Source organism: Muscardinus avellanarius (genome assembly GCF_963383645.1).
Source record: "Muscardinus avellanarius genome assembly, chromosome: 8".
NCBI classification, from domain to species: Eukaryota; Metazoa; Chordata; class Mammalia; order Rodentia; family Gliridae; genus Muscardinus; species Muscardinus avellanarius.
Genome location: NC_137794.1, coordinates 82,621,443 through 82,643,572, shown reverse-complemented (window position 1 = coordinate 82,643,572; position 22,130 = coordinate 82,621,443). Strand labels below are relative to the sequence as shown.

At 33.2% G+C, this 22,130-nt stretch overlaps 1 protein-coding gene across 2 annotated transcripts in view; it reads right to left on the bottom strand.

The window, feature by feature from the left end:
- Positions 1 to 22,130, bottom strand: part of LAMA2 (laminin subunit alpha 2) — a gene marked incomplete at both ends in the record, with an annotated part of 652,317 nt that overhangs the window by 242,205 nt on the left and 387,982 nt on the right. For both annotated transcript variants that reach the window (XM_080699817.1, XM_080699818.1), the window contains 3 exons: positions 1,553 to 1,680; positions 5,586 to 5,699; positions 10,781 to 10,892. In XM_080699817.1, coding sequence (XP_080555943.1) covers positions 1,553 to 1,680; positions 5,586 to 5,699; positions 10,781 to 10,892 — 354 coding nt within the window. The remainder of the gene's footprint in view (positions 1 to 1,552; positions 1,681 to 5,585; positions 5,700 to 10,780; positions 10,893 to 22,130) is intronic.

Here is a 22,130-nt window from a genome sequence, read left to right as displayed (position 1 = left end):
CTGGATAATGAACCCAGGAACATTCTACCTCTGAGCTACAGCCTAGCCCAATTTTATTATTTATTTTGAAACAGGGTCTTACTAAGATGTGAAGGTGTCTCACAAGTTGCTGAGGCTGACCATGAACCTGTGATCCTCCTGTCTCAGCCTTATTAGTACTGGAATTATAAGCATGCACCACCATGCCTGGCTGTTGGTGGGTTTTAAATTAGTACAACTACTATGGAGATCAGCATGGTGGTTCCTAAAAAAAGACTAGTGATGAAACCACCATATGACCCAGCCATACCATTCCTTGGTATCTTTTCAAATGAATTCAAGTCACCGAGACCTGTATGCCTGTTTGTTTCTATGACTTTGAGTGTCACTATGATACATAATTACAGTATACCAATAAAAAGTATAAAAATTAAAATCAGAATAATTTAGTTTTATATATATATACATATTCATGTTTATAGCAGAATTGTTGAATTTTATTCAATAGAGTATGCCTCCTTTAAAAAGTTTTGATTTCAGTTTTTATTTATTTATTTATTTAGATAACCTCTGTTATGGTTTGGATCTGGCATGTCCTCAAAATGACATATGTTGAAGGCTTTTTCCCCAATATGGCAATGTTCAAAGGTGGGTGGGACTTTTAGAAAATTATGAAAACATGGAAGCTATAACCTTATCAACAGGTTGATCCCTTTATTAATTCATAATTTCATCTGCCCTCTGAGACTTTGAATGTTTGCAGGGAAGGTTGTTTTCTACTTCTGGAAATGGACTATCTTCATAAATTTCTCTGAATGCAACCCTTTTATAGTGGCCTTCTTTAAAATTTAGCTTCACTTTTCTAGTTAAAAATATTATGTTTCTCTTAGAAAAATGGGGGAAGAGAAAAATGTTTCTCACTCTTTTCCTTTTTTCTTTCTCTTTCATTTTTTCCAGGGCAGTATTGTTCAAGGTGAACAACAAGGGAAAAATACTAGATAGAAATTGTATTAAATTTGCATTAAAATTTTCAAAATGTGCATGGTTTATGTAAAGATAAGATGGCAATTATTATTTGCAGTTCCATACTCATAAATTTATGATACATGTGCTATTACAATTATAATGAAATATATAGGTATAATATAAACATATCTATCTGTGTATAATATATTGAGAGAGATGGCATAGGTAAATGAAAGTCAGCCAAATCCATCCCTTCATAGTACATTCCTAGAAGCTTGTGACTTGCCTAAGATTCACAGATAAATAGTGCTATATTAATATCAGTGATCTCCTTGTTGTGTGTTTGTACAAAATGTGTCTGTTTTTTGGAATTTAGAAGTCCTATTTGATTTCTAGTTTTTAGATAATGATTAATCACCAAATCTACAGAATATTAATATTTAGAGATAGTCATAACTCAAAATATTTTACATTGAAAACACATAATCTTCTGAAAAATACATTCAGATATTGATTTGTGGGACAAGAGAAAGAGTACATGTGATATCAAAAGTACACTTGTAGAATGGGACGCCAAACTACTTAGTAAAGGAAGTTTGCTACTCACTTATTGGATAAGATATTGAGTGGACAGGCACAGGGCTGACAATCTTCAGGGGTTCCTTGAGTTGGATCTCCATAGAAACCAGGAAGACACTGATTACAATAAGGGCCACCTGTGTGATCCTTACAGTTCTGAGGAAGAAATGCACATCAAAGTTGATATTTAGGTCTCAAGCAGCAACATGTTCCCTAAACTAGATCTACAAAGTCATATTCTGTTCTCTACCACAAAGACTATCTATATCAAATTTATCTATATCAAATGGTAAATTTTTACAGCAGGTAAATAACATTTAAAGTTAATAGCTAGCTTATAAACTGCACCTACTTTCAGCATATGCATACTTGCAAAAAGATGTTTGAAATCCATTAGAAATTTTTTATATGCAAGTTTGATTTCCTCTTTAATTTTTTTAAGAATACACATTTACTTGTTTGTGTGTAGGGGCCATAAAGACCTAATGACATATGTTTAATGGAAACTGTAGTTGATTCTGGGCAAAAATCAATTGTTCAGCTTAAAACTGCTGATTTAATGAGAACTGTAGCTAATCATACAGTTCTCCTGGGATTGTACCCTTTTAGCTCAGACATTAATTTTGAACTTAGTGGACTCTGATGGGTTAGTCAATGCTTTTCTGTACTACATCTGTGAAGAGCTTGCTTGATTCATAATTAAGTATGGAGAAAATGGAAAAATTTTAAACATATAGCAATATATATGCTTATATATAAAACAATTTTCTCAGATATTTTCAAACAAAAACTAAAACTATGGTTTCCACCAGTTATTTTTAAACCCATGTCTTTTTAAAAGATAAAGATAAAAATAAAATAGAGCAATTTATGTAATTATTCCTTCATATCAAAGCATACTCCTAAGCTCAGATTATGGTTATAAAACTCAAAAATGATATTAAAGGTGAATAATTCAGTTAATCAATGAAAGAGTTAAACTGCTTATAAAGCATCCAAAAGCACAATTGATAAATTTTTATTATGTTTTGAAAATATCATGTAGATGTAAATTCAGTCTCCAATGATATAATGAAAAGCATTTAATTTCTATTAAAGTCATTCAGTGTGATTTCATTACTACAGAAATATATCTTAAAAGTAATAAGCATATACAGCTAAAATTTTCCCCATATAGAAAGAGCTCACACTCAGTGGTGTACAGCCTTTATTTTTATAATCAAAAATCAAATTTGTGAAGGAAATAGCTAAAATATCAATTAACCTTAAACACAAAGTAAAAGTTTATGTACCTTAATAATATCTTGGACAAACAGAGTAAATTATGGACAGTTCTAAACTTCTCTTTACTTCAATATATTTTTAAATGAGATCAATTTAAATTGTTTAGTAAATGTATTCAAAACTACAAAGATAAATACATGAAGATATATTTTTTAACATAGCTGATTTAAGTTCTTTGGAGATAGTAAATATGTTTATTGTGTGAAAGAAACATAAATTATAATCGAGTTTTTTAACTCTGAACTTCCCAGTTACATTTTGTGAAATAAAAGAACTAAGGTTGATAACTTGAAAAGTTTTCAGGCTCTGAAATCCCGTCCCATTTTCATCAGCTCCAGCTGTAGTAACTGGTAACACCTGAAGACAGGCTTTTCTTTGAACTATGTTAAATTCTTTCACAAATACATTTAACTTTTTCAAAAATAAAAGCAGAAAAGCTAACTCTGCTACTAAACATGGTCTATGCAGCGTATCAGAATATAATGTGCAGAACCTGGATTGATTTGAAGAGATTTTTTTCTCTTTGATTGGGTCTTTATATCACTTCTTTATTTTTTTCTGTCTGAAGGAGACTGGCAGCATTACTATTTATAGTTGTTCTGCTAATTTACCTTCAACTATTTGTATAGCTAATAAGAAATAACACTGTTCACATATATAAAAGAAAGGTCAATGAAATGTGCACTTTAAATCACTTTCTTCACCTTTCAAGTTTAAACTTAGCTAGTATCAAACAGTTGCCTGTTTTGTGAAAAAATATTTTTATGTTATCATATTGACACAAAAATTTTATCTTCAAAAACCTTAGGGTAGTTTTAAGAGGTAGGGATCACAAAAGCAATTATACCTTAACCAGGTTAAAAATATGATTTCTAAAACTCAACTGAAAAACTTGCATAACTCAGAAACCCTGATTTTTTTTTTCAAGTAGAGATTTGATAGAGAAGTAAATGCAGTAAGTTTCTTATACTTCTTAATTTTATGTTTCATTAAATGGAAATAAAAAATTAAAACTCAAGTATTTTTGCAATTCAAACTCTAAAACAACATTAGGCAACCAATGTAATAGAAATCAAACTAAATACACACATTTCATTCTAATAAGCTATTTTTATTGTTATTTTATTGTAGAGGTTTCTTTCAAATATTTTTCCCCAGAATATATCACAAGAGCAGTGAGCAGCATGCAGTCATTCTGTGTGGATTTGCATGATGTCTAGGTTACTTCATGTGTACTATAAGTTAAAATGATTTTTTAATACAGGTTAACAGTACATAAGATATCAATATTTTGTTCTGATGTCATATATATATCTCAGTTAATTTATAATCAGATTTTAAATGCAAGCTAAACTAAAATTCAATTTATTTAGAAACATCATAAACTAATTGTTTAATGTTAGGAACAAATCACCATGAGTGATAAAAATAAAAGAAGCTAAAGCACAGGGGTCATCACATCACCAAATGGACCATCCTTATTTGATTTGATCGCAATGAATTCAGATTGAGATATTATCTTAGGGAACATTATGAATTTGGTATTGTGACATACTTAGTTTTTGTCTTTTTAAGGTAAGTAAAGCAAATCTACCTCAATTTTGAGCTCCACAGTACCTATTTCATGTTAATAGTGTTTGAAGGTAATTCAATATTTCCCCAATGTACATTTTAAAAGACTGCTGTATAATTAAAATGAAAATCACTTAGTCTTTCTGTTTGTAAAAATGCAATTTGAAAAATCTACAGATCCAAAAATTAAGACTATCATGCTTTATATTGCAATGCAATTAAACAAAATCTTATATAGAGAAAACAGAAAATGCATCAATAAGCTTAAATGCCAAGTTACAATGAACAAAAAGCCTGATTTTTCATTTTGGATTTTTCCCAGAAGCTTTTAAGTACAAGAGAAAGGGGGTGGGGTGAGCAAGAGGAAAAGAACATTAAGAATTACAGATAACAGAGGCTGCCTTAAATTCCGCAGGGAAATGAAAGTATGATATCTTTCTAAATTGGCACTGTTTCAAATTGTGTTTCTGCAAGACTAATGAAATGAGAAGTGTTGTTTCAAGCTTCGTGCCATGTCAGACAATATAAAACTAACACACCCTTGAGTTAATCAGAATGGCCTATTCAGAGTAATTCTCCAGTCCTAGGGCTTCTTAGCAGGATGGAAAGTGCTTTGCACTTTGGAGAGCTTATTTTCTGGTTAGAAGTATGGACTTAATTATAAAAGAAACAACTCTGGTAAATATGTATTCTATATATTTATTATTGTTAATCTATGCCTGACACTATTTAGGTCAGTGATTAAATATTTAAATAAAAATATGCAGGAGGTCTTCATTCTCAATGTGGAAAAAACTGAATTGTTAAAACAATCTTGAGTTGTGTTGTTACAAATGTTATAGTTTATGCTTTTCATAATACAGGGACATAAATAATTTCTTATTTTAGAGAAACAGCCTACTTTGGGTACATTTAAAGAAGTGTGTAAAACGAAATAAATGCATCATAGGTATGTATTCTAGGCACTAGTTAGAATGATGTATCTAGTCCCAATTTAATTCTTAGACTAACAACATTTCCTAGTATTTGCTATGGAGATTTCAAATGAGCGAGTATTCTGCACTATCAACTTAGTTCAATAGAAGATCGTCATCAAATCACTTCTTGATTCAATTACCTAAGGTTCAAAAGAAAGCAACTGATTTGCAGGTTTGTTAAATGAATTTCTACCCCGTTAGTCAGCTTCCATTTGGAGAAGCACTTACCAGGCATTCTCCAGTGACGTCATCGCAGGATTCTCCATGACCAAAGCATTGGCATGGTTCACAGATGCCACCAAATATAGTGCCATTAACTCTTCTGTGCCGAGGCCAACAGGACTGAAAGAAAGAAAAGTTTCAGTCAACCTTGGATATTTAAAAAAAGAGAAAAAATTGAGCTCTTTCCCCCCCCACAATAATAGAAAATAACTTGGGTAGCAAACTCCGCAACCGTGCTTGTCAAAGCACAGCCATTACTGAGACAGTGCCGCAGCACTGTCGTTCCTGACATTAGAGCTTTGTACTGACCTTACTGTTATTGGCAGGTATGAGATTAGAGGAAGCGTTAGCTTGGTGTCTCTTCTGAAATGGTAAAATAAAGCACAGATATAAAGAATTGAAATGTGACAGTCTCAAAGTAAAAAGCACAGGCAGGAAAACAGAAAGGAAAGTAAGCATGAAAGGACTCTCAGAGAATCTTTGCCTAAGAGGGCGCCCAAGGTCATCTCAAGCAATTTTGGCTGTAGAATAAGCTCCTTTCCCTACATACTAACTACTCTTCACCCCTTTACTTTCAGAATATCAATGAAATCATTTGCAAGACATGTAGCAGTCTCACCTTTCCTTTGACAACAATACATAGCTGACGTCTATATATACATAATTCATCTACTTCATTCTGAATTTTTCCATCCTACTATTCTTTTCCAAATATACACAAAATGGGTTATTTATTTCCGTATATTCCCTTGATCGTTTATATTATTGTGTGATTTTCCTATAAGTTTACTTATATTTATTATTGATTTCTCAAAATATGAAATTATTTATGATATACAATCAGAATTTCAATTATAACAAGACATTAGATCTTTAGATTTCCTGTGTGTCAGTGCATGCTCTAAACCCACCATTTCTCTTAAGTTTCTCTTCTCAGTGTATTTCTATAACCTGAATCGGTTGTCAAATAATCGTGAGATAATTATTACTGCCCTTGGGGAGCTTATGAGCCCCTCAAATTATAATTTCACTTTGTGTTGTAGTTACTACCTTTCTGAATGGTTAAGTACAACATCATATATCATAAAAAGACTTTTTTCTAGTTTAAAATAGAAACAAGAGATAAACTATAGAAGTAATAAAGTATATAGAATTGTGTTGTGTATTATTGGAAATGTTTCTTCTGCCTTAGGATATGAGGTCTCTTCAATTTTAACATCAATAAGAAATACGTGGAAAGAAAGGATGTGTAGATATTTCATATTTGAAAGAAAATGAAATCAGCTTTTCTTTTAATTTAAGTGGTACAAAAGAGAAGGCATCGATCTTCTATTCCTTTCTAAAAAATTCTCCCTATTAAAATTTCTGCTGCCATAGATTCATTGTATAAGTGATTCTTAGTAAAATATGTCCTTTTAAAAATGGTGAAACTACATGTCCATAAGCAGGTAAGATCGAAGGATGTTGAGAACAGGAAGATAAGTGATTTATTATTTTCAGGAAAGATATTCATAGGATTTTCCTTATTATAAACATTTGAAATATAGTAATCATGTTATATTCTCATTATACCTCTCTCTTAGCCAGTGACTTTATATCATCAGTCACAGAAAAAGTTAAAGCCATCAGAAGTCATTTTTTTCCAGTAAGAAACTAACAAGCACAAGTGTTTATCTCCATAGAGTTTTGCCACACTCCCTTTTGGAACAGCACAGGTGGGTAATGCAGGATCCTTCTCCCTCTAAGAGAAATATTATTTTACTTCCAAAAACATATCAGAATAGGTAAATAATGCTGAGTCTGCTTGCCTGCATATTCTAACTACATATTGACATCAACATTTCACAGCCTTTCCAAACCTTATGATACTTCTGAAATGGAGGATTCTCCTCCTCAGCCCAAACCAACTACTCTTGTCTTAGATTTCCTCAGTTTGATCACTTGATTAATGACATCACATTCCTGAACTGTCTTTATTTCTGTCATGTCTCCCTTGGCATGCAGACTATCAGTAAATCCCACTGGTTCTATTATCCCCCCCAATATATGTCACACATAGATATATATAAATACATATACAAACATAAATATTTGTGCATATAAATATACATAAACACACTGTTTGCCTATGTGCTCTTATATCCACTTTAATTAAACTAACACAAATCATTTTTATTTTTGTGTTTTACTGCAATCACATATTAATTGTTCTCCTTCCTACCACTTATGCCCTTTCACAATGTTCTTTTTACTGCAGTCCTAATGACTTTTTCAGAATATAGCTCAAATTCTGGCACTACCTTGCTTAAAGATCCTTAATGATTTTTCATTGCACCAAGAGTAAAATCTGAGGTTTTCATCATGCACAAAAAACTCAGAATAGCCTGGCTCCTCCAGTCACATCTTGGCCCAATCACGCCCTTGTTTACCAAGCTCAAGCCATATCTACCTTTCTTCAGGCTCTTGCTGACTTCTCACCAGTTCTTTTTAACCTCTCATTCTTCAACAGTTTAATATCACCACCTCAGAAAGCCTTTTCTGACAAACTTTTGTAAAGTAGTTCCTCAGACTTTGTACACCAATTCTCTAAGTAGCTCCAATATAACACCCTGTATATTTCACCTAGTTTTTCAGAGACCTTATCTGTACTATTCATCACATTAATTCTCATCAAACATTGCTAACTAAATAAAAGTACAAACACTTCTATGATGTGGCTAATATTCCCTTTATTAAATAGAAGGAGAAACATATTTGGCCTAAAGTATTTAAAGCACCCGACTTTGCTTTCATTTCCTCAACTGTCAAGTAAATGAATTTTAATAGTATTAAGGAACGTAAGACCATGTTTGAAAGATCAACTGTAGAGCAATTAATAAGATGTCAAATAGAAATGGGAGAAGGAAAAGGCTTATAACTCAACACTGTGGCCTCAAACGAAGAAAAGAGAATGACTATAATGAGGTCATTTGATCTGTTTTGTTGTTAGAGCTTCTCAGCAACCTAAATTAAGATGTAATGATCTTTGTAGTTTACTAAGCTTTTAAGGCATCGCAGGCTATGACTGATAACAAATCCATAGTAACTGCCCTTCTGAACTAAGCTCAATTCAAATAAGAAACAGAACCAAAAGTCTGGTGTTGGTGCTTGCTTACAAACTGAGTACTTGGGAGGCTGAGACAGGAGGAGAGCAGGTCTGAAGCCAGCCTTGGCAACTTTGTGAGGCTCGCCACAACTTTGTGAAACCCTGTTTCAAAATAAAGAATAAAATAGGGCTGGGATGTAGCTCAGAGGTAGAATGTCCCTGGGTTCAATTCCCAGTACCACAAATATAAATAAATAAAATAACAAACAAAATCAGGATAGGACAAGACTGGATCATATCAAACATAGGGATAGGGAGTTTTGATAAAAAATATTGGAATAAAAAATGAAAAGTCAGAAAAGAAATTCCATAATTTGGAAATTCATTGTTCCATGATTTGACTAAGTTCTTTTATGTATCTCAAAGTAACTATTTCTCAAAAAATTACTGTGTGAGTGGTACAAGGAGCATTTTTTCTTCCCTCTCTGTTTTTTCCCCCCATACTTGCACACTCTTCTCTTCCTAGCTCTTGTGTTATCATTATTTCACATCTCCAGGATACTTTCCAAGAAATCTCTCTCTACTGGAATAGCTCACCATTTTGCAGGGTTATTGTATTTATGTTCTCTAGCTCTAAGTGGTCCCTAAACTATTGAGAATTGTAATTCAGTTTTAATAGATATTTGTTCTGTCTCCCTAAACAGAAAGTTACCTCTTTAAGGATAGAAATTAGACTTATTAATAATAATACAGACAAATATAGAATTTCTCAAATATGTAGATAATTTATCAAAATATTTTTTAAAAATGGAAAAAGAGTATAAACATAGCTGACTAAACAATGATAATATTCAAATGAGTCTATATTCAATGGGCCTTTTGGTACTTGCATAAAAGATGATGAAGATTGAGATTAATATGGGAATATACTAAAGCATGAACAGAATTGAGGTATTTATTATTCCAATTGAGAACGAAATTTAAAAGTCCAAAGGGAGCTGTCTAGTTGGAAATAAAAACTGGGAGACTTGTAATAAAAGAATCTTTCTTTAAATACAACATATATTTTATATGCAAAATCAAATTTTGGTTGACACAGCTAGTTCATATACATGAATATTTTTCTTTTTTTCCTTAAAAATTTTGGAAGAGAAAGTGCTTCCATGAATTACATTTAGTTTTATTTCTATATAGGAAATTCTGAGCTCACTTAAAGAAAACACATTTGTCATGAATATGACTGTAAGTCCTGTATATTATCTGGAAGTGTGCATTATTTTAAAGTACAAGAAAACTGGCAAAGAAATGCCAGGAGTATTTCTATAAGTGGCATAATAGGATAGTGTTCTGAAGTGAATATCTAAAGTGCACTCAAATGACTCCTTAAAAATACTATTTTAAAGACTTCAACCTTTTATTTATTTGCAAACTATTCCTATTTTTTTAACCAGGCAGGTTTCAAACAAAATTAATTTTAAACTAGGAGATAATATATAAAAGGAAATAAAAATTATCTTAAAACACTCTGGCATCAAGTAATAATTATAAATTTTATTATAAGATTAAGACAATTGATATCTCAAACTTGAGGCACTAAACAAGTCATAGTGATCTATTTTCTAGAGCCAAGTATTTGTTCCACAAATTGTGCTTTTGACATTTTGAATATTTTATGCCTCATATTATTGGAACTTGGTTGTATTCTCAAAAATAAAATCAAGAAATGATGTAATATATAGGGTTAAAATGGGAGAAAAGTAAAAAGAAATAAGTGCTAAATTCTTGATTATCATTGGAATGAAAATGAAGAGATTACTTTGAAATATTATTTTACTTTTATCCAGCATGTAATTGAGTAACTAGAAAAAAAAACACCATGGAAACATCAGATTTTCAGCTATAGTAAAGTAAAATAGTTCCAAAGAAAACATAGCCTTAGATGGTTAGCACTCTACTTGAATGCCTTGGCTTTTTGGTAGATATTCAAGTTTCTTCTTTAAATAATACATTATCCTTTACAATTATCGATGAAAAACAACTAATTTTAGAAGAGATTATTGACAGTCCTATTTGAAGGATCTTATATTGTGCTGAGGATATATTCTCACAAACTTACTTCACAAGAGGAGCCACTGTACCCTGGTGGGCACTGGCAGACTTCCACAGCAGCTGCAAGGCTTCCATCAGTAGGGTAGGGGACAGCAGATTCAAGGCTCACAGAGCTCAATCTGAGAAGAGGAGAAAGAATGGTAAGAAAATAAACAAGCTCTCGGGTATTATTTAGCTACAGGAAGAGTACAGTAATGATGATACAAATATGAGCATATTGCCTATGCTGAGGAAGGAAGCTAATGGATATACATAACTTGAAGCTCTGATGATTTATATAGCTTGACCCTTGCTATCCAAGGGCTCCACATCTATGAATTCAACTAGCTGTGCATTGAAAATATTTGGGAGCTGGGCGTGGTGGCGCACGCTTGTAATCCCAGCATTTGGGAGGCTGAAACCGGAGGATCGCGGTTCGCAGACAGCCTCAGCTACTTAGTGAGGCCCTCTGCAACTCAGTGAGACCCGGTTTCAAAATAAATAATAAAAAATAGGGCAGCAGGTTTGGCTCAGAGGTCTAATGACCCCTGGGTTCCATCCCTAGACCCACAAAAAAAAAAGAAAGAAAGAAAATATTTGGGAAAGAAAAATAGTATCTGTACTGAACATGTACAGAATTTCTCCTTTTCATTATTTCTGAAACAATATAACAACCCCTATCCCTGTAGCATTTACATTGTATTTGGTATTATATATAATAAAGTATATAGGAAGATTGCCTACATTATATGTAAACAATATATCATTTATATATGTGATTAAACATGCAAGGATTTTAGTAACCTTGGGGGCCCTAGAACCAATCCTCTTAGTATGTATTCTAAGAAACAGCTGTGTTAGATATGGTCTGCTCAGTCAGAAGTTCTGGCAATCAATTCTGGGAAATGGTAGATTAGAACAACCCCCTATATAGCAGCTGTTTTTGAAACTGAATCAAAACAACAATTCTGTGGTAGTCCATTGAGGTGAATTTTTGGGGGGAAACCCCTGGAAAGCAAAATTAGAGAGCTAGCAACCAAAGTAAAAACCAAAAATATTCCATTTTTGGAATAGAAAAAGAATTAGTAAAAGGAATAGACTGTAGCAGTGCTGGTTGTTTGGTGGCTTAGTAGGAAAGGGGAAGCTCCCCAATACAAGGCCCAAATAAAGCTTCCTGGCCAATAAGAAATACAGGCTCTGATATCATTTTGTTCTTCTTTGTGCTTGAGTAAAGTTTCATTGTCTGTATATACCATAGTTTCTTTGTCTATTCATCTGTTGACAATACACCTAAATTGGTTCCATAATTTTGCTTTTGTGAATTGTGTTGCTATACAGATGCATATGCTACATCAGTATAGTGTTCTGACTTTCATTCTCTTGAAAAGATACTGAGGACTGTATAGCTAGGTTCTATGGTGGTTTCATTCTCAATTGTTTGAAGAAATTATACTGATCTCCATAAAGGTTGTATTGATTTACTCTCCTCACGGTGTGTTTTTGTTTCTTCATATCCTTGCCAGCATTTATTATTGTGGTATTATTTTTTTTTCTTTTTTCTGGGGAAAAAAGTACTGGGGATGGAACCCAGAGGTATTCTAACTCTGAGCTCCATTTTTCATTCTTATTTCATCTTATTATATGAAAAATAGCCCTATTTTTCATTCTTTATTTTGAATCAAGGTCTCATTAAGTTGCATAGGGCCTCACTAAGCAGCTAAGGCTGTCCACGAACCTCGATCCCCCAGTGTCTCAGTCTCCAGAATGCTGGGATTACAAGCATGTGCCACCATGCCAGGCTTATTACTGTGGTATTCTTGATGATTGACATTCCAAATGGAATTGAATAGAATATCAGTGTAGTTTTGATTTGCATTTCCCTAACTGCTGATGATACTGTACATTTATTTCACATATTTATTGGTCATTTGTATTTCCTATTTTGATAAACATCTATTCAGTTCAGTTGCCCATTTTTTGAAGGTATCATTCTCAATCATATTAACATATATGGGGAAGGGCCTGCTGGGGGAGAGAATCCAAGAGAAAACACGCCAAGTGCTATGTGCATGTGTGTTTATATAGCTTGGAGCCTCATTATGTTGTGTAATTACAATGCACCAATATAAGTATAAAGAAGAATAAAAAACAAGAACACAGTGTCTGCTCACCAGAGAATTCCTGAGCTGAATAAATAAGAAACTTAGAGATAAGCCATTGCAGAAGATTCCTAGAACTTCACATTGGAGTTCATGAAAGTGGAGAAGTAGTGACAGCTTCAAAAGAGTTGGACTTTCCTAGTAGGAGATTTTAATTTTTCCCTTGGTTTTCAATTTTCTCTATTTTTTAATGTTTTGTCTTGTTCTTGGTATTCTTTCTTTTTGAGTACTCAGGACCCCTATGGCCACTTGTGCTTTGCTTTTCACTGATTACTGGGTGCTCTGACTAAGGGTCAATCTGTTCACATGCAAAAAACTGACTGCAGCACAGATTTGGGGATACCTCTAGGTGCTGATCACATTGGAGTTCATGAAAGTGGAGAAGTAGTGACAGCTTCAAAAGAGTTGGACTTTCCTAGTAGGAGATTTTAATTTTTCCCTTGGTTTTCAATTTTCTCTATTTTTTAATGTTTTGTCTTGTTCTTGGTATTCTTTCTTTTTGAGTACTCAGGACCCCTATGGCCACTTGTGCTTTGCTTTTCACTGATTACTGGGTGCTCTGACTAAGGGTCAATCTGTTCACATGCAAAAAACTGACTGCAGCACAGATTTGGGGATACCTCTAGGTGCTGACAGGGCCACAGTGGCCAGTTAGTGAGTCTGCAGAAGAGAGTAAGGATGCTTCTATTTTAAACTGTGGTCTGCAGGTAGGCTTCATCCCAGGGATGCAAGGCTGGTTCAACATATAAAAATCAATCCATGTAATTCATCATATAAAGAGAACAAAAGGCAAAAATCACATGATTATTTCCATAGATGCTGAAGAAGCCTTTGATAAAATCCAACATCCATGTATGATAAAAGTACTGCACAGAATCAGAATAGAAGGAACATACCTCAACATTATAAAGGCAATCTACAATAAACCCACAGCCAACATCATATTACATGGGGAAAAACTTCGAGAATTCCCCCTAAAAACAGGAACAAGACAAGGATGTTCATTATCACCACTAGTCTTCAATATAATACTTAAGACCCTTGCCAGAGCAATCAGGCAAAAAAAAAAAAAAAAAAAAAAAAAAAAAGGAAGTCAAAAGAGCACAAATAGGGAAAGAAGAACTCAAGCCTTCACTATTTGCAGATGAATGATACTATACCTAGAAGACCCGACAAACTCTACCAAAAGACTTATAGAACTGATCAACAAATTCAGCAAAGTATCTGGATACAAAGTCAATCTTAAAAAATCAGAAGCTTTTCTGTATACCAACCATAAATCCAATTGGAAAAAAATTCAGAAAACATTTCCACTCAGGATTTCCACAAAAAATATACTTAGGAATAAACTTAACCAAGGAGGTAAAAGACCTCTACAAAGAAAATTATAAAACATTGAAAAAAGAAATTGAAGAAGATCTTAGAAGATGGAAAGATTTTCCATGTTCATGAATAGGCAGAATAAATATCATCAAAATGGCCATACTTCCAAAAGTGATCTACAGATTTAATGCAATACCCATTAAATTACCAAGATCATTCCTTAGACACATAGAAAAATCAGTCCTTAAATTCATTTGGAATAACAAAAAACCCAGAGTAGCTAAAGTAGTTCTCAGCAACAAAAACCTGACTTTAAACTATGCTACAAAGCCATTGTAATAAAAACAGTATGGTACTGGCACAAAAACAAATCCATAGACAAATGGAGAATAGAAGACTCAGAAAAAAATCCACACACTCAGAACCAATTGATATTTGACAAAGGGGCCAAAAACATACATTGGAAGAAAGATAGTCTGTTCAACAAATGGTGTTGGCAAAACTGGTTATCCATATGCAGAAAAATGGAAATAAATTCCACTTTCTCACTCTGCACAAGTGTCAACTCAAGATGAATCAAAAACTTAGAAATTAGACCAGAGACCTTGAGGCTCCTTGAAGAGGGCATAATTCAAACACTGCAACACATCGTCACAGATAAAAACTTTCTCAATCATATCCCAAAGGCACAACAAACAAAAAGGCGAATCAACACATGGGAATGCATGAAATTGAAGAGCTTCTGTTCAGTAAAGAAAACTGCCAAGACCCTCAACCAAGAGACAACAGAACAGAAGAAGATTTTTTATATCTACTCCTCAGATAGAGGACTAATATCTAGAATATACAGAGAGATGAAGAAACTCAACACCAAAAAAATAAATATTCCAATAAAAAATGGGCAAGTGAACTTAATAGACACTTTATGAAAGAAGAAATTCAAATGGCCAATAAATGCATGAAAAAATGCTCAACATCATTGGCAATCAGAGAGATCCAAATCAAAACCACTCTGAGATTTTACCTAACTCCAACTAGAATGGCAATGATTCAAAACACAAACAACAACAAATGCTGGTGAGGATGTGGAGAAGTGGGAACTCTAAGACATTGTTGGAGGGATTTCAAATTAGTGCAACCACTTTGGAAAACAGTATGGAGGATCCTCAAAAGAATGGGAACAAATTTACCATTTGACCCAGAAATACCACTTCTGGGTATCTACCCAAAAGATAGAAAACCAAACTACCAAACTAATGCATGTGTATCTATGTTTATAGCTGCACAATTCACCATTGCCAAAGTATGGAACCAGCCAAGATGTCCATCAACGGATGAATGGATTACAAAAGTGTGAGATGTGTACACAATGGAATTTTACTCAGCCATAAAATAACACAATTACATTATTTTCAGGGAAATGGACGGAACTGGAGGACTTTATGCTAAAACTGAATCTTTTTGTGATTGTTGTTGCATTAGATACTCTGTGTAAAATGATTTCTAGTGCCTTTCTGCATTGTTTCTCCAGAGCTTTATCTGATTTTATATATTTTTGTCAATTAATTGGATCTTTTCTCCAGAACTTTTTTCTTCTTTCTCACTCTATTGCCTTCCCTCATCCTCCTTCCTTTGTTTTCTCCTGATTTTATTTTTTGTATATCTTTTAGTGTATCTTTATTTTTTTTTTACTAGTAAGTTAGCATTGTTTGGCATTTATTCTCTTCCCTTAAAGTAGTACTGGTGGTTGAACTTTGCATATTGGTTCCAGTGACTGGATGTTTTAATGCCAAGATATACCAAAAGCTCACAGCAGATTGCAAAGAGAAACTTGTCACTAATAGGACTTCAAAAGAAGAATTCCTCACAACAAATAAGCAAACAACATAGAACTTCTAAACCATAAAGAAAGAAGACAATAAAATGCATCCAAATTTTATAAGTTTTCCCAAATAATTAAATCCAAAGACATCTAAATGGATTAAATCCTGAACAAATAATTTAAGAAACTGATTGTTTAAATGATTGGAAGGAAATACAGAAAGAGATGTAAGGAGTGAATGAGGACAGAAAATTTAGGATAAGAAAAAGCATCTCTGCCAGGTGTGGTGGCGCACGCTTGTAATCCCCGTGCTTGGGAGGCGGAGACAGGAGGATTGCGCAGGTTCAAAGCCAGCTGTGCTGGCTTAAGAGACCCTGTTTCCAAATAAAACTATAAAATAGGTCTGGGAGTGTAGCCTGGAGTTAGAAGGGCTTCCAGGAACCACAGTGCCACCAAAAAAAAAAAAAAAAAAAAAAAAAGCATCTAATGAAAAACAAATGTTTTTTTTAAAAGAACCAAACAAAATTTGAAAATCAAAGGTTCAGTAAATCAAATAAAAAATTTAAAGTCTCTCCAATAGATTATATCTAGTATAAGATAATCACAGACCTTGACAATAAGGTAGACATTCCTGAACATTAACATTCAGATAATATTTTTTTAAAACTACTATAGGAAGTACAAGAACTTTAGAACACTATTAAGAGACCTAACTTAAGGCTCAGAAGCATGAAAGGTAGTTGGGCATGGTGGTACACACTTGCAATCCTAATACTTAGGAGGCTGAGACAGGAGGATTGCAGGTTCATAATCAGCCTCATCTACTTAGCAAGGCCCTCCACAACTTTGTAAGACCTTATTTTAAATTAAAGAATAAAATATAGAGCTTTATGTGTAGCTTGGAGGTAGAATGCCCCTGGGTTCCATCCTCAGGACTGCAAAACAAACAAATGAAAATAATAAAGAATAAAAAATAAGACTAGAAGTATTGCTCAGAGGTAAAATGCCTCAGGTTTCAATCCTCAAACCCACAAAAAATGGAAAGGAAAGAAATGCTGATTAATAACACTGATAAGCTACTCAGTGAAATAAGAACAGAAAATGTTTAGCTCTTTGGAACAAGATGGACATCAAGATAGTGGAAGCATTTAGAATGTCAATTAGAAAAGACCAATAAAGAACCTATGGACATTATAATTAAAATACCAAAAAACAGAAATTAATTAAGCCGGGCGTGGTGGCACACACTTGTAATCCCCGCGCTTGGGAGGCAGATACAGGAGGATCATGCAGGTTCGAAGCCAGCCACGTGTGCTGGTTTAGGAGACCCTGTTTCCAAATAAAAATATAAAAATAGGTCTGGGAGTGTAGCCTGGAGGTAGAAGGGCTTCCAGGAACCCCAGTACCACCAAAAAAAAAAAAAAAAGAAAAAAAACCCAAAAAAATAGAAATTAAGAAAAAATTTTGGGTACTAGTGGTTGAATGCATGGGCATTCTACATCCAGTCCTTTTTATTTTTTATTATTTTGCAACAAGATCTCACTAAGTTGCTAAAACCTGGAATGCTTTTCTTTCTCCCCAGTACCAGGATTATAGGCATGTACTACTATCTCTGTATAAAGTATAAAAGACAGGATAAATTACAGTTAAAGGTAAAGCAATCAGAATAATATAAAAAAAATAGGAGAAAACTTAAATGACTAGCAGGGCTTAAATAATGTATTTCAAGCTCTAGGAAAAATTAATTGCCAACTAAAATTGCTATATCCAGCAAAGCTATGCTTCAGGATCAAAGGAGAACCTGAGCATGGAGGTCCACCAACAGAAGGTTGATAATAAGAGGATCCCAGGGCTGAGGCAGTCATGTGGTAACTTAGTAAGACTCTATTTAAAATAAATAAAATAAAATAAAATAAAATGGACTGAGAGAAGCCGGGCGTGGTGGCACACACTTGTAATCCCAGCATTCTGGAGGCTGAGACCTGAGGATCGTGGTTCGGAGACAGCCTCAGCTAATTAGTGAGGCCCTCTGCAACTCAGTGAGACCTGGTTTCAAAATAAAGAATAAAAAATAGGGCAGGGGCTGTAGCTTAGAGGTAAAATGCCCCTGGGTTCCATCCCCAGACCTGCAAAAAAATAAATATATAAATAAAAATGGACTGAGAATATAGTTCAGTGGCAAGATATATATGGGTTCTATCTTCAGTACCATAATTAATAAATAAACAAATTAGCTAATTAATTATCTCAAGAATCAAAGGAAAAGCTGGGCATGGTGGTGTATGTTTGTAATGTAAGTACTTGGGAGGTTGAGACAGGAGAATTACAGGTTTGAGGATATTTCATCAAGTACTGAGACTCTCATCAACCTAGCAAGACCCTGTTTCAAAATATAAATAAAATAGGACTAAGAGTATACCTCATAGGTAGAATTCTCCTGGGTTTCATTCCCAGTACATCCCCCACCCCTACACACACACAAAGAATGAAAGGAAAAACAAAAACTTTCAAAGATAGCCATAAACTAAAGAAATTTACTCTAGAATTTATTAAAGACAATATCACAAAGGATATTTAAGAAATCCTACACACAGAAGTAGAAAATAATAACAACCAAGAGAGCTCAGGAAAGAATAAATCTTATTATAAGAGAAGATAAGCAAATGAGAACTAGAATGAAATTGAACATTAGAAATACATCAAAATGACAGGAAGTCATACATACCTGTCTATAATAACAATGAATTTTAATGGCCTCAACTTTCTAATTAAAAGACATAAACTGACACATTAGATAAAAAAACAACATCCAACTAAATTTTGCCTACAAGAAAAATCCTCATAGGTAAAGTCATCAATGGGCTAAAAGTGAAAGGATCAAAAATAATATTTTATGCAAATTAAGCAAGCAGGAGTAGTCACTTTAATATCTAACAAAGCTGACTTCAAGCCAAATTTACTCAGAAGAGATAATGAAGGTAATTATCTGGTCAAGGGAACAGTCCAAAAACAAGACATAATATTTATGCCTCAAAAACGTTGTACCCAATTATATAAAACAAACACTACTCCATGAAATGCTCAGAAAAACCCTAATATAATACTATTTGGTGATTTCAATATACTTCTCTTAGATACATATATACATATATCTTACCTGGACATAATATAATAAAGCCACTACAGAGATAAAATATACTATTAGGTCTAATGGATTTAACAAATTTCTACACATTATTTTCTCTAGCAACAAAGGAACGTACTTTTTTTCTTTTACTCATGGAACTTTCTCCAGGATAGATCATATTTGGGTCCACAAAGCAAGTCTTAACAGATAGAAAGAAGTTGAAATAATTCTATCTTACTGGTTCAGAGTCAAATAAAATTATGAATAAATAGCAAGAAAAATATCAAACTGTATAAAAACATGCAGACAGAACAATATATGTTTTGCTGATAAAAGGAGTCACCAAAGAAAACAAAATAAATTTAAAATTCTTTGAATAAAATAAGAATAAAGATATGGCATATCAGATTCTCTGGGACATTATAAAGGTGTTCCCAAAAGGAAAGTTTAGAGCTATGACTACCTACATAAAAAAAAATCATAAATATCCCAAATAGATAACCTAATGATGAATCTCAAGGCATTGGAAAAGAAAGAACAAACAAGTTCCAAACCTAGTTGAAGGAAGGAAATAATTAAGATTAGAGTTGAAATTAATAAAGTTGAGAATAAATAAATACAGTGGGTCACCAAGCTAGGCTGACTTAGTTCTTTATAAAGATAAACAAGATTGATGAATCCTTAGACAAGCTAATGAGGAAAAAGAAAAGATACAATTTAATAAAATTAGAGCTGAAAAGGGGGATCTTACTTTAGATATCAATGAAATCCAGATGATCAAAAGGGACTATTTTGAAAACTTATATTTCAATAAATTGAAAAATCTAGAAGAAATGGCTAAATTTCTAGACACATATGACCTATCAAAAATTGAACCAAGAGGAAAACTTAAGCAGACTGATAACAGTGAGACTGAAGCAGTAATAAAAAGACTTCCAACAAAGAAAATCCCAGGATCATACAGATTCACAGCTAAATTCTATAAGACACTGAAAAAAGAAATATTGGCAGTGATCCTCAAATAATTCCATGAAATAAAGAGGATACTTCTAAACTCATTCTATGAATCCATACCCCCAATACACCAGACAGTTACAGGTAAAGGATAAAAACTATAGACTAATGTCCTTAGTAAGCATAGATGTTAAAATATTTAATACAAGATTAGCAAACTAAATTTAACAAAACATCACAAAGATTATATACCAGAGCCAATTTGGTTCATTCCAGGGAAGCAAAATGGTTCTACATAAGAAAATCAATAAACATAATATATCACATAAATAGAACCAAGAAACAATATCATCTATATCACAATTTATCTCAATAAAAGAAAAGATTTTGATAAAATTATTCATGATTAAAAAAAACTAAAAAAACTAGGAAATGGTGAAGATTACTTCAATATTACAAAGGCTATATGCAACAAACCCAAAGCCAAGATCATACTTGATGTGGAAAATCTGAAAGAATTTCTCCTAAAATCATGAACAGAATGAGGATTTGAACTCTCATTACTCCTGTTCAATACAGTATTTTAAGTTTTACCCAGAGCAATTAGGCAAGAGAACATAAAAGAAAATCAAATAGGAAAGAAAGAAGACCAATTATTACTTTGTTACTATTTGTAGATGATATGATCCTAGGCTTAACAGATCCCAAAAGCTCTATCAGAAGACTTATAGAGCTCATAAATTCAGCAAAGTAAAAAAAAAAAAATACAAAATCAATATACAAAAATCAATAGCTTTTGTATACACCAATAACAAATTCACTAAGAAAAAATCGGGAAAACAATTCCATTCACAATAACCTCAAAAATAAAGTTCCTAGAAATAAATATAATCAGTGAACAAAAGACTTCTACAATAAAAATTCCAGAATATTGAAAACAGGAGTTGAAAGAGACACTAGACTATGGAAAGAACTCCCATGTTCTTAGATAGGCAGAACTTATATTGTTAAAATGGCCATACTACCAAAAGTGATCTGTTGGTTCTGTAGAATCCCCCATCAAAATACCAATGGAATTCTTCAAAGAACTGAAAAATCAATTCTAAAGTTCATATAGAAAATTAGGCCGGTCGTGGTAGCACACGCTTGTAATCCCTGCACTTGGGAGGGAGAGACAGGAGGATCACGCAGGTTCTAAGCCAGCCTCGCTGGCTTAAGAGACCCTATTTCCAAATAAAAATATAAAAATAGGTCTGGGAGTATAGCTCGGATGGAGGAGAGTTTCTAGGAACCCCAGTACCACCAAAAAGAAGAAGAAGAAGAAAAGAGAAAAAGAGAAAAAGAAAATTAAACCCAGAATAATTAAAGCAATTCAGAGAAAAAAAAAGTAATGTTGGAGGCATCACAATTCTGGATTTCAAATTTTACTACTTAGCACATCATGACGCTGGCATGAAGACAGGCATGTAGACGAATGAAACAGAAGAAAACACACAAAACAAATGGTACTGGGAAATCTGGATATCAATATATAAGAAAATAAAACTAGATCCCTTTCATTCATACTGCACAAAAGTCAACTGAAAGTAAATCAAAGATCTAGAAATTAGACTACAAACATTGCAGCAGACAAAATATCACAGAGTCAACTCATTCACATAAGCAGAGGACTTCCCTAATAGAAATCTTAATGTTCAGGGAATATTACCAAGAATCAATAAATGGAATGATCTCAAATTAAAATCTTCAGCACAGTATAGAAAACAGTTAAGAGCATGAAGGGAAAGCCTATAGAATGACAGATATTTTTTTTTTGCTACCTACTACTCAAACAAAGGATTAATAACCCCAGTTTATAAATAACTCAAAAACTTTAAACCCTAAAGATAACTCAATCAATAAATAAGCAAATGAACTAAAAATATTTCCCAGAAGAAATACCAATGGTACAAAATGGCAATGCAAAATACAGAAGACACACACACACATGAAA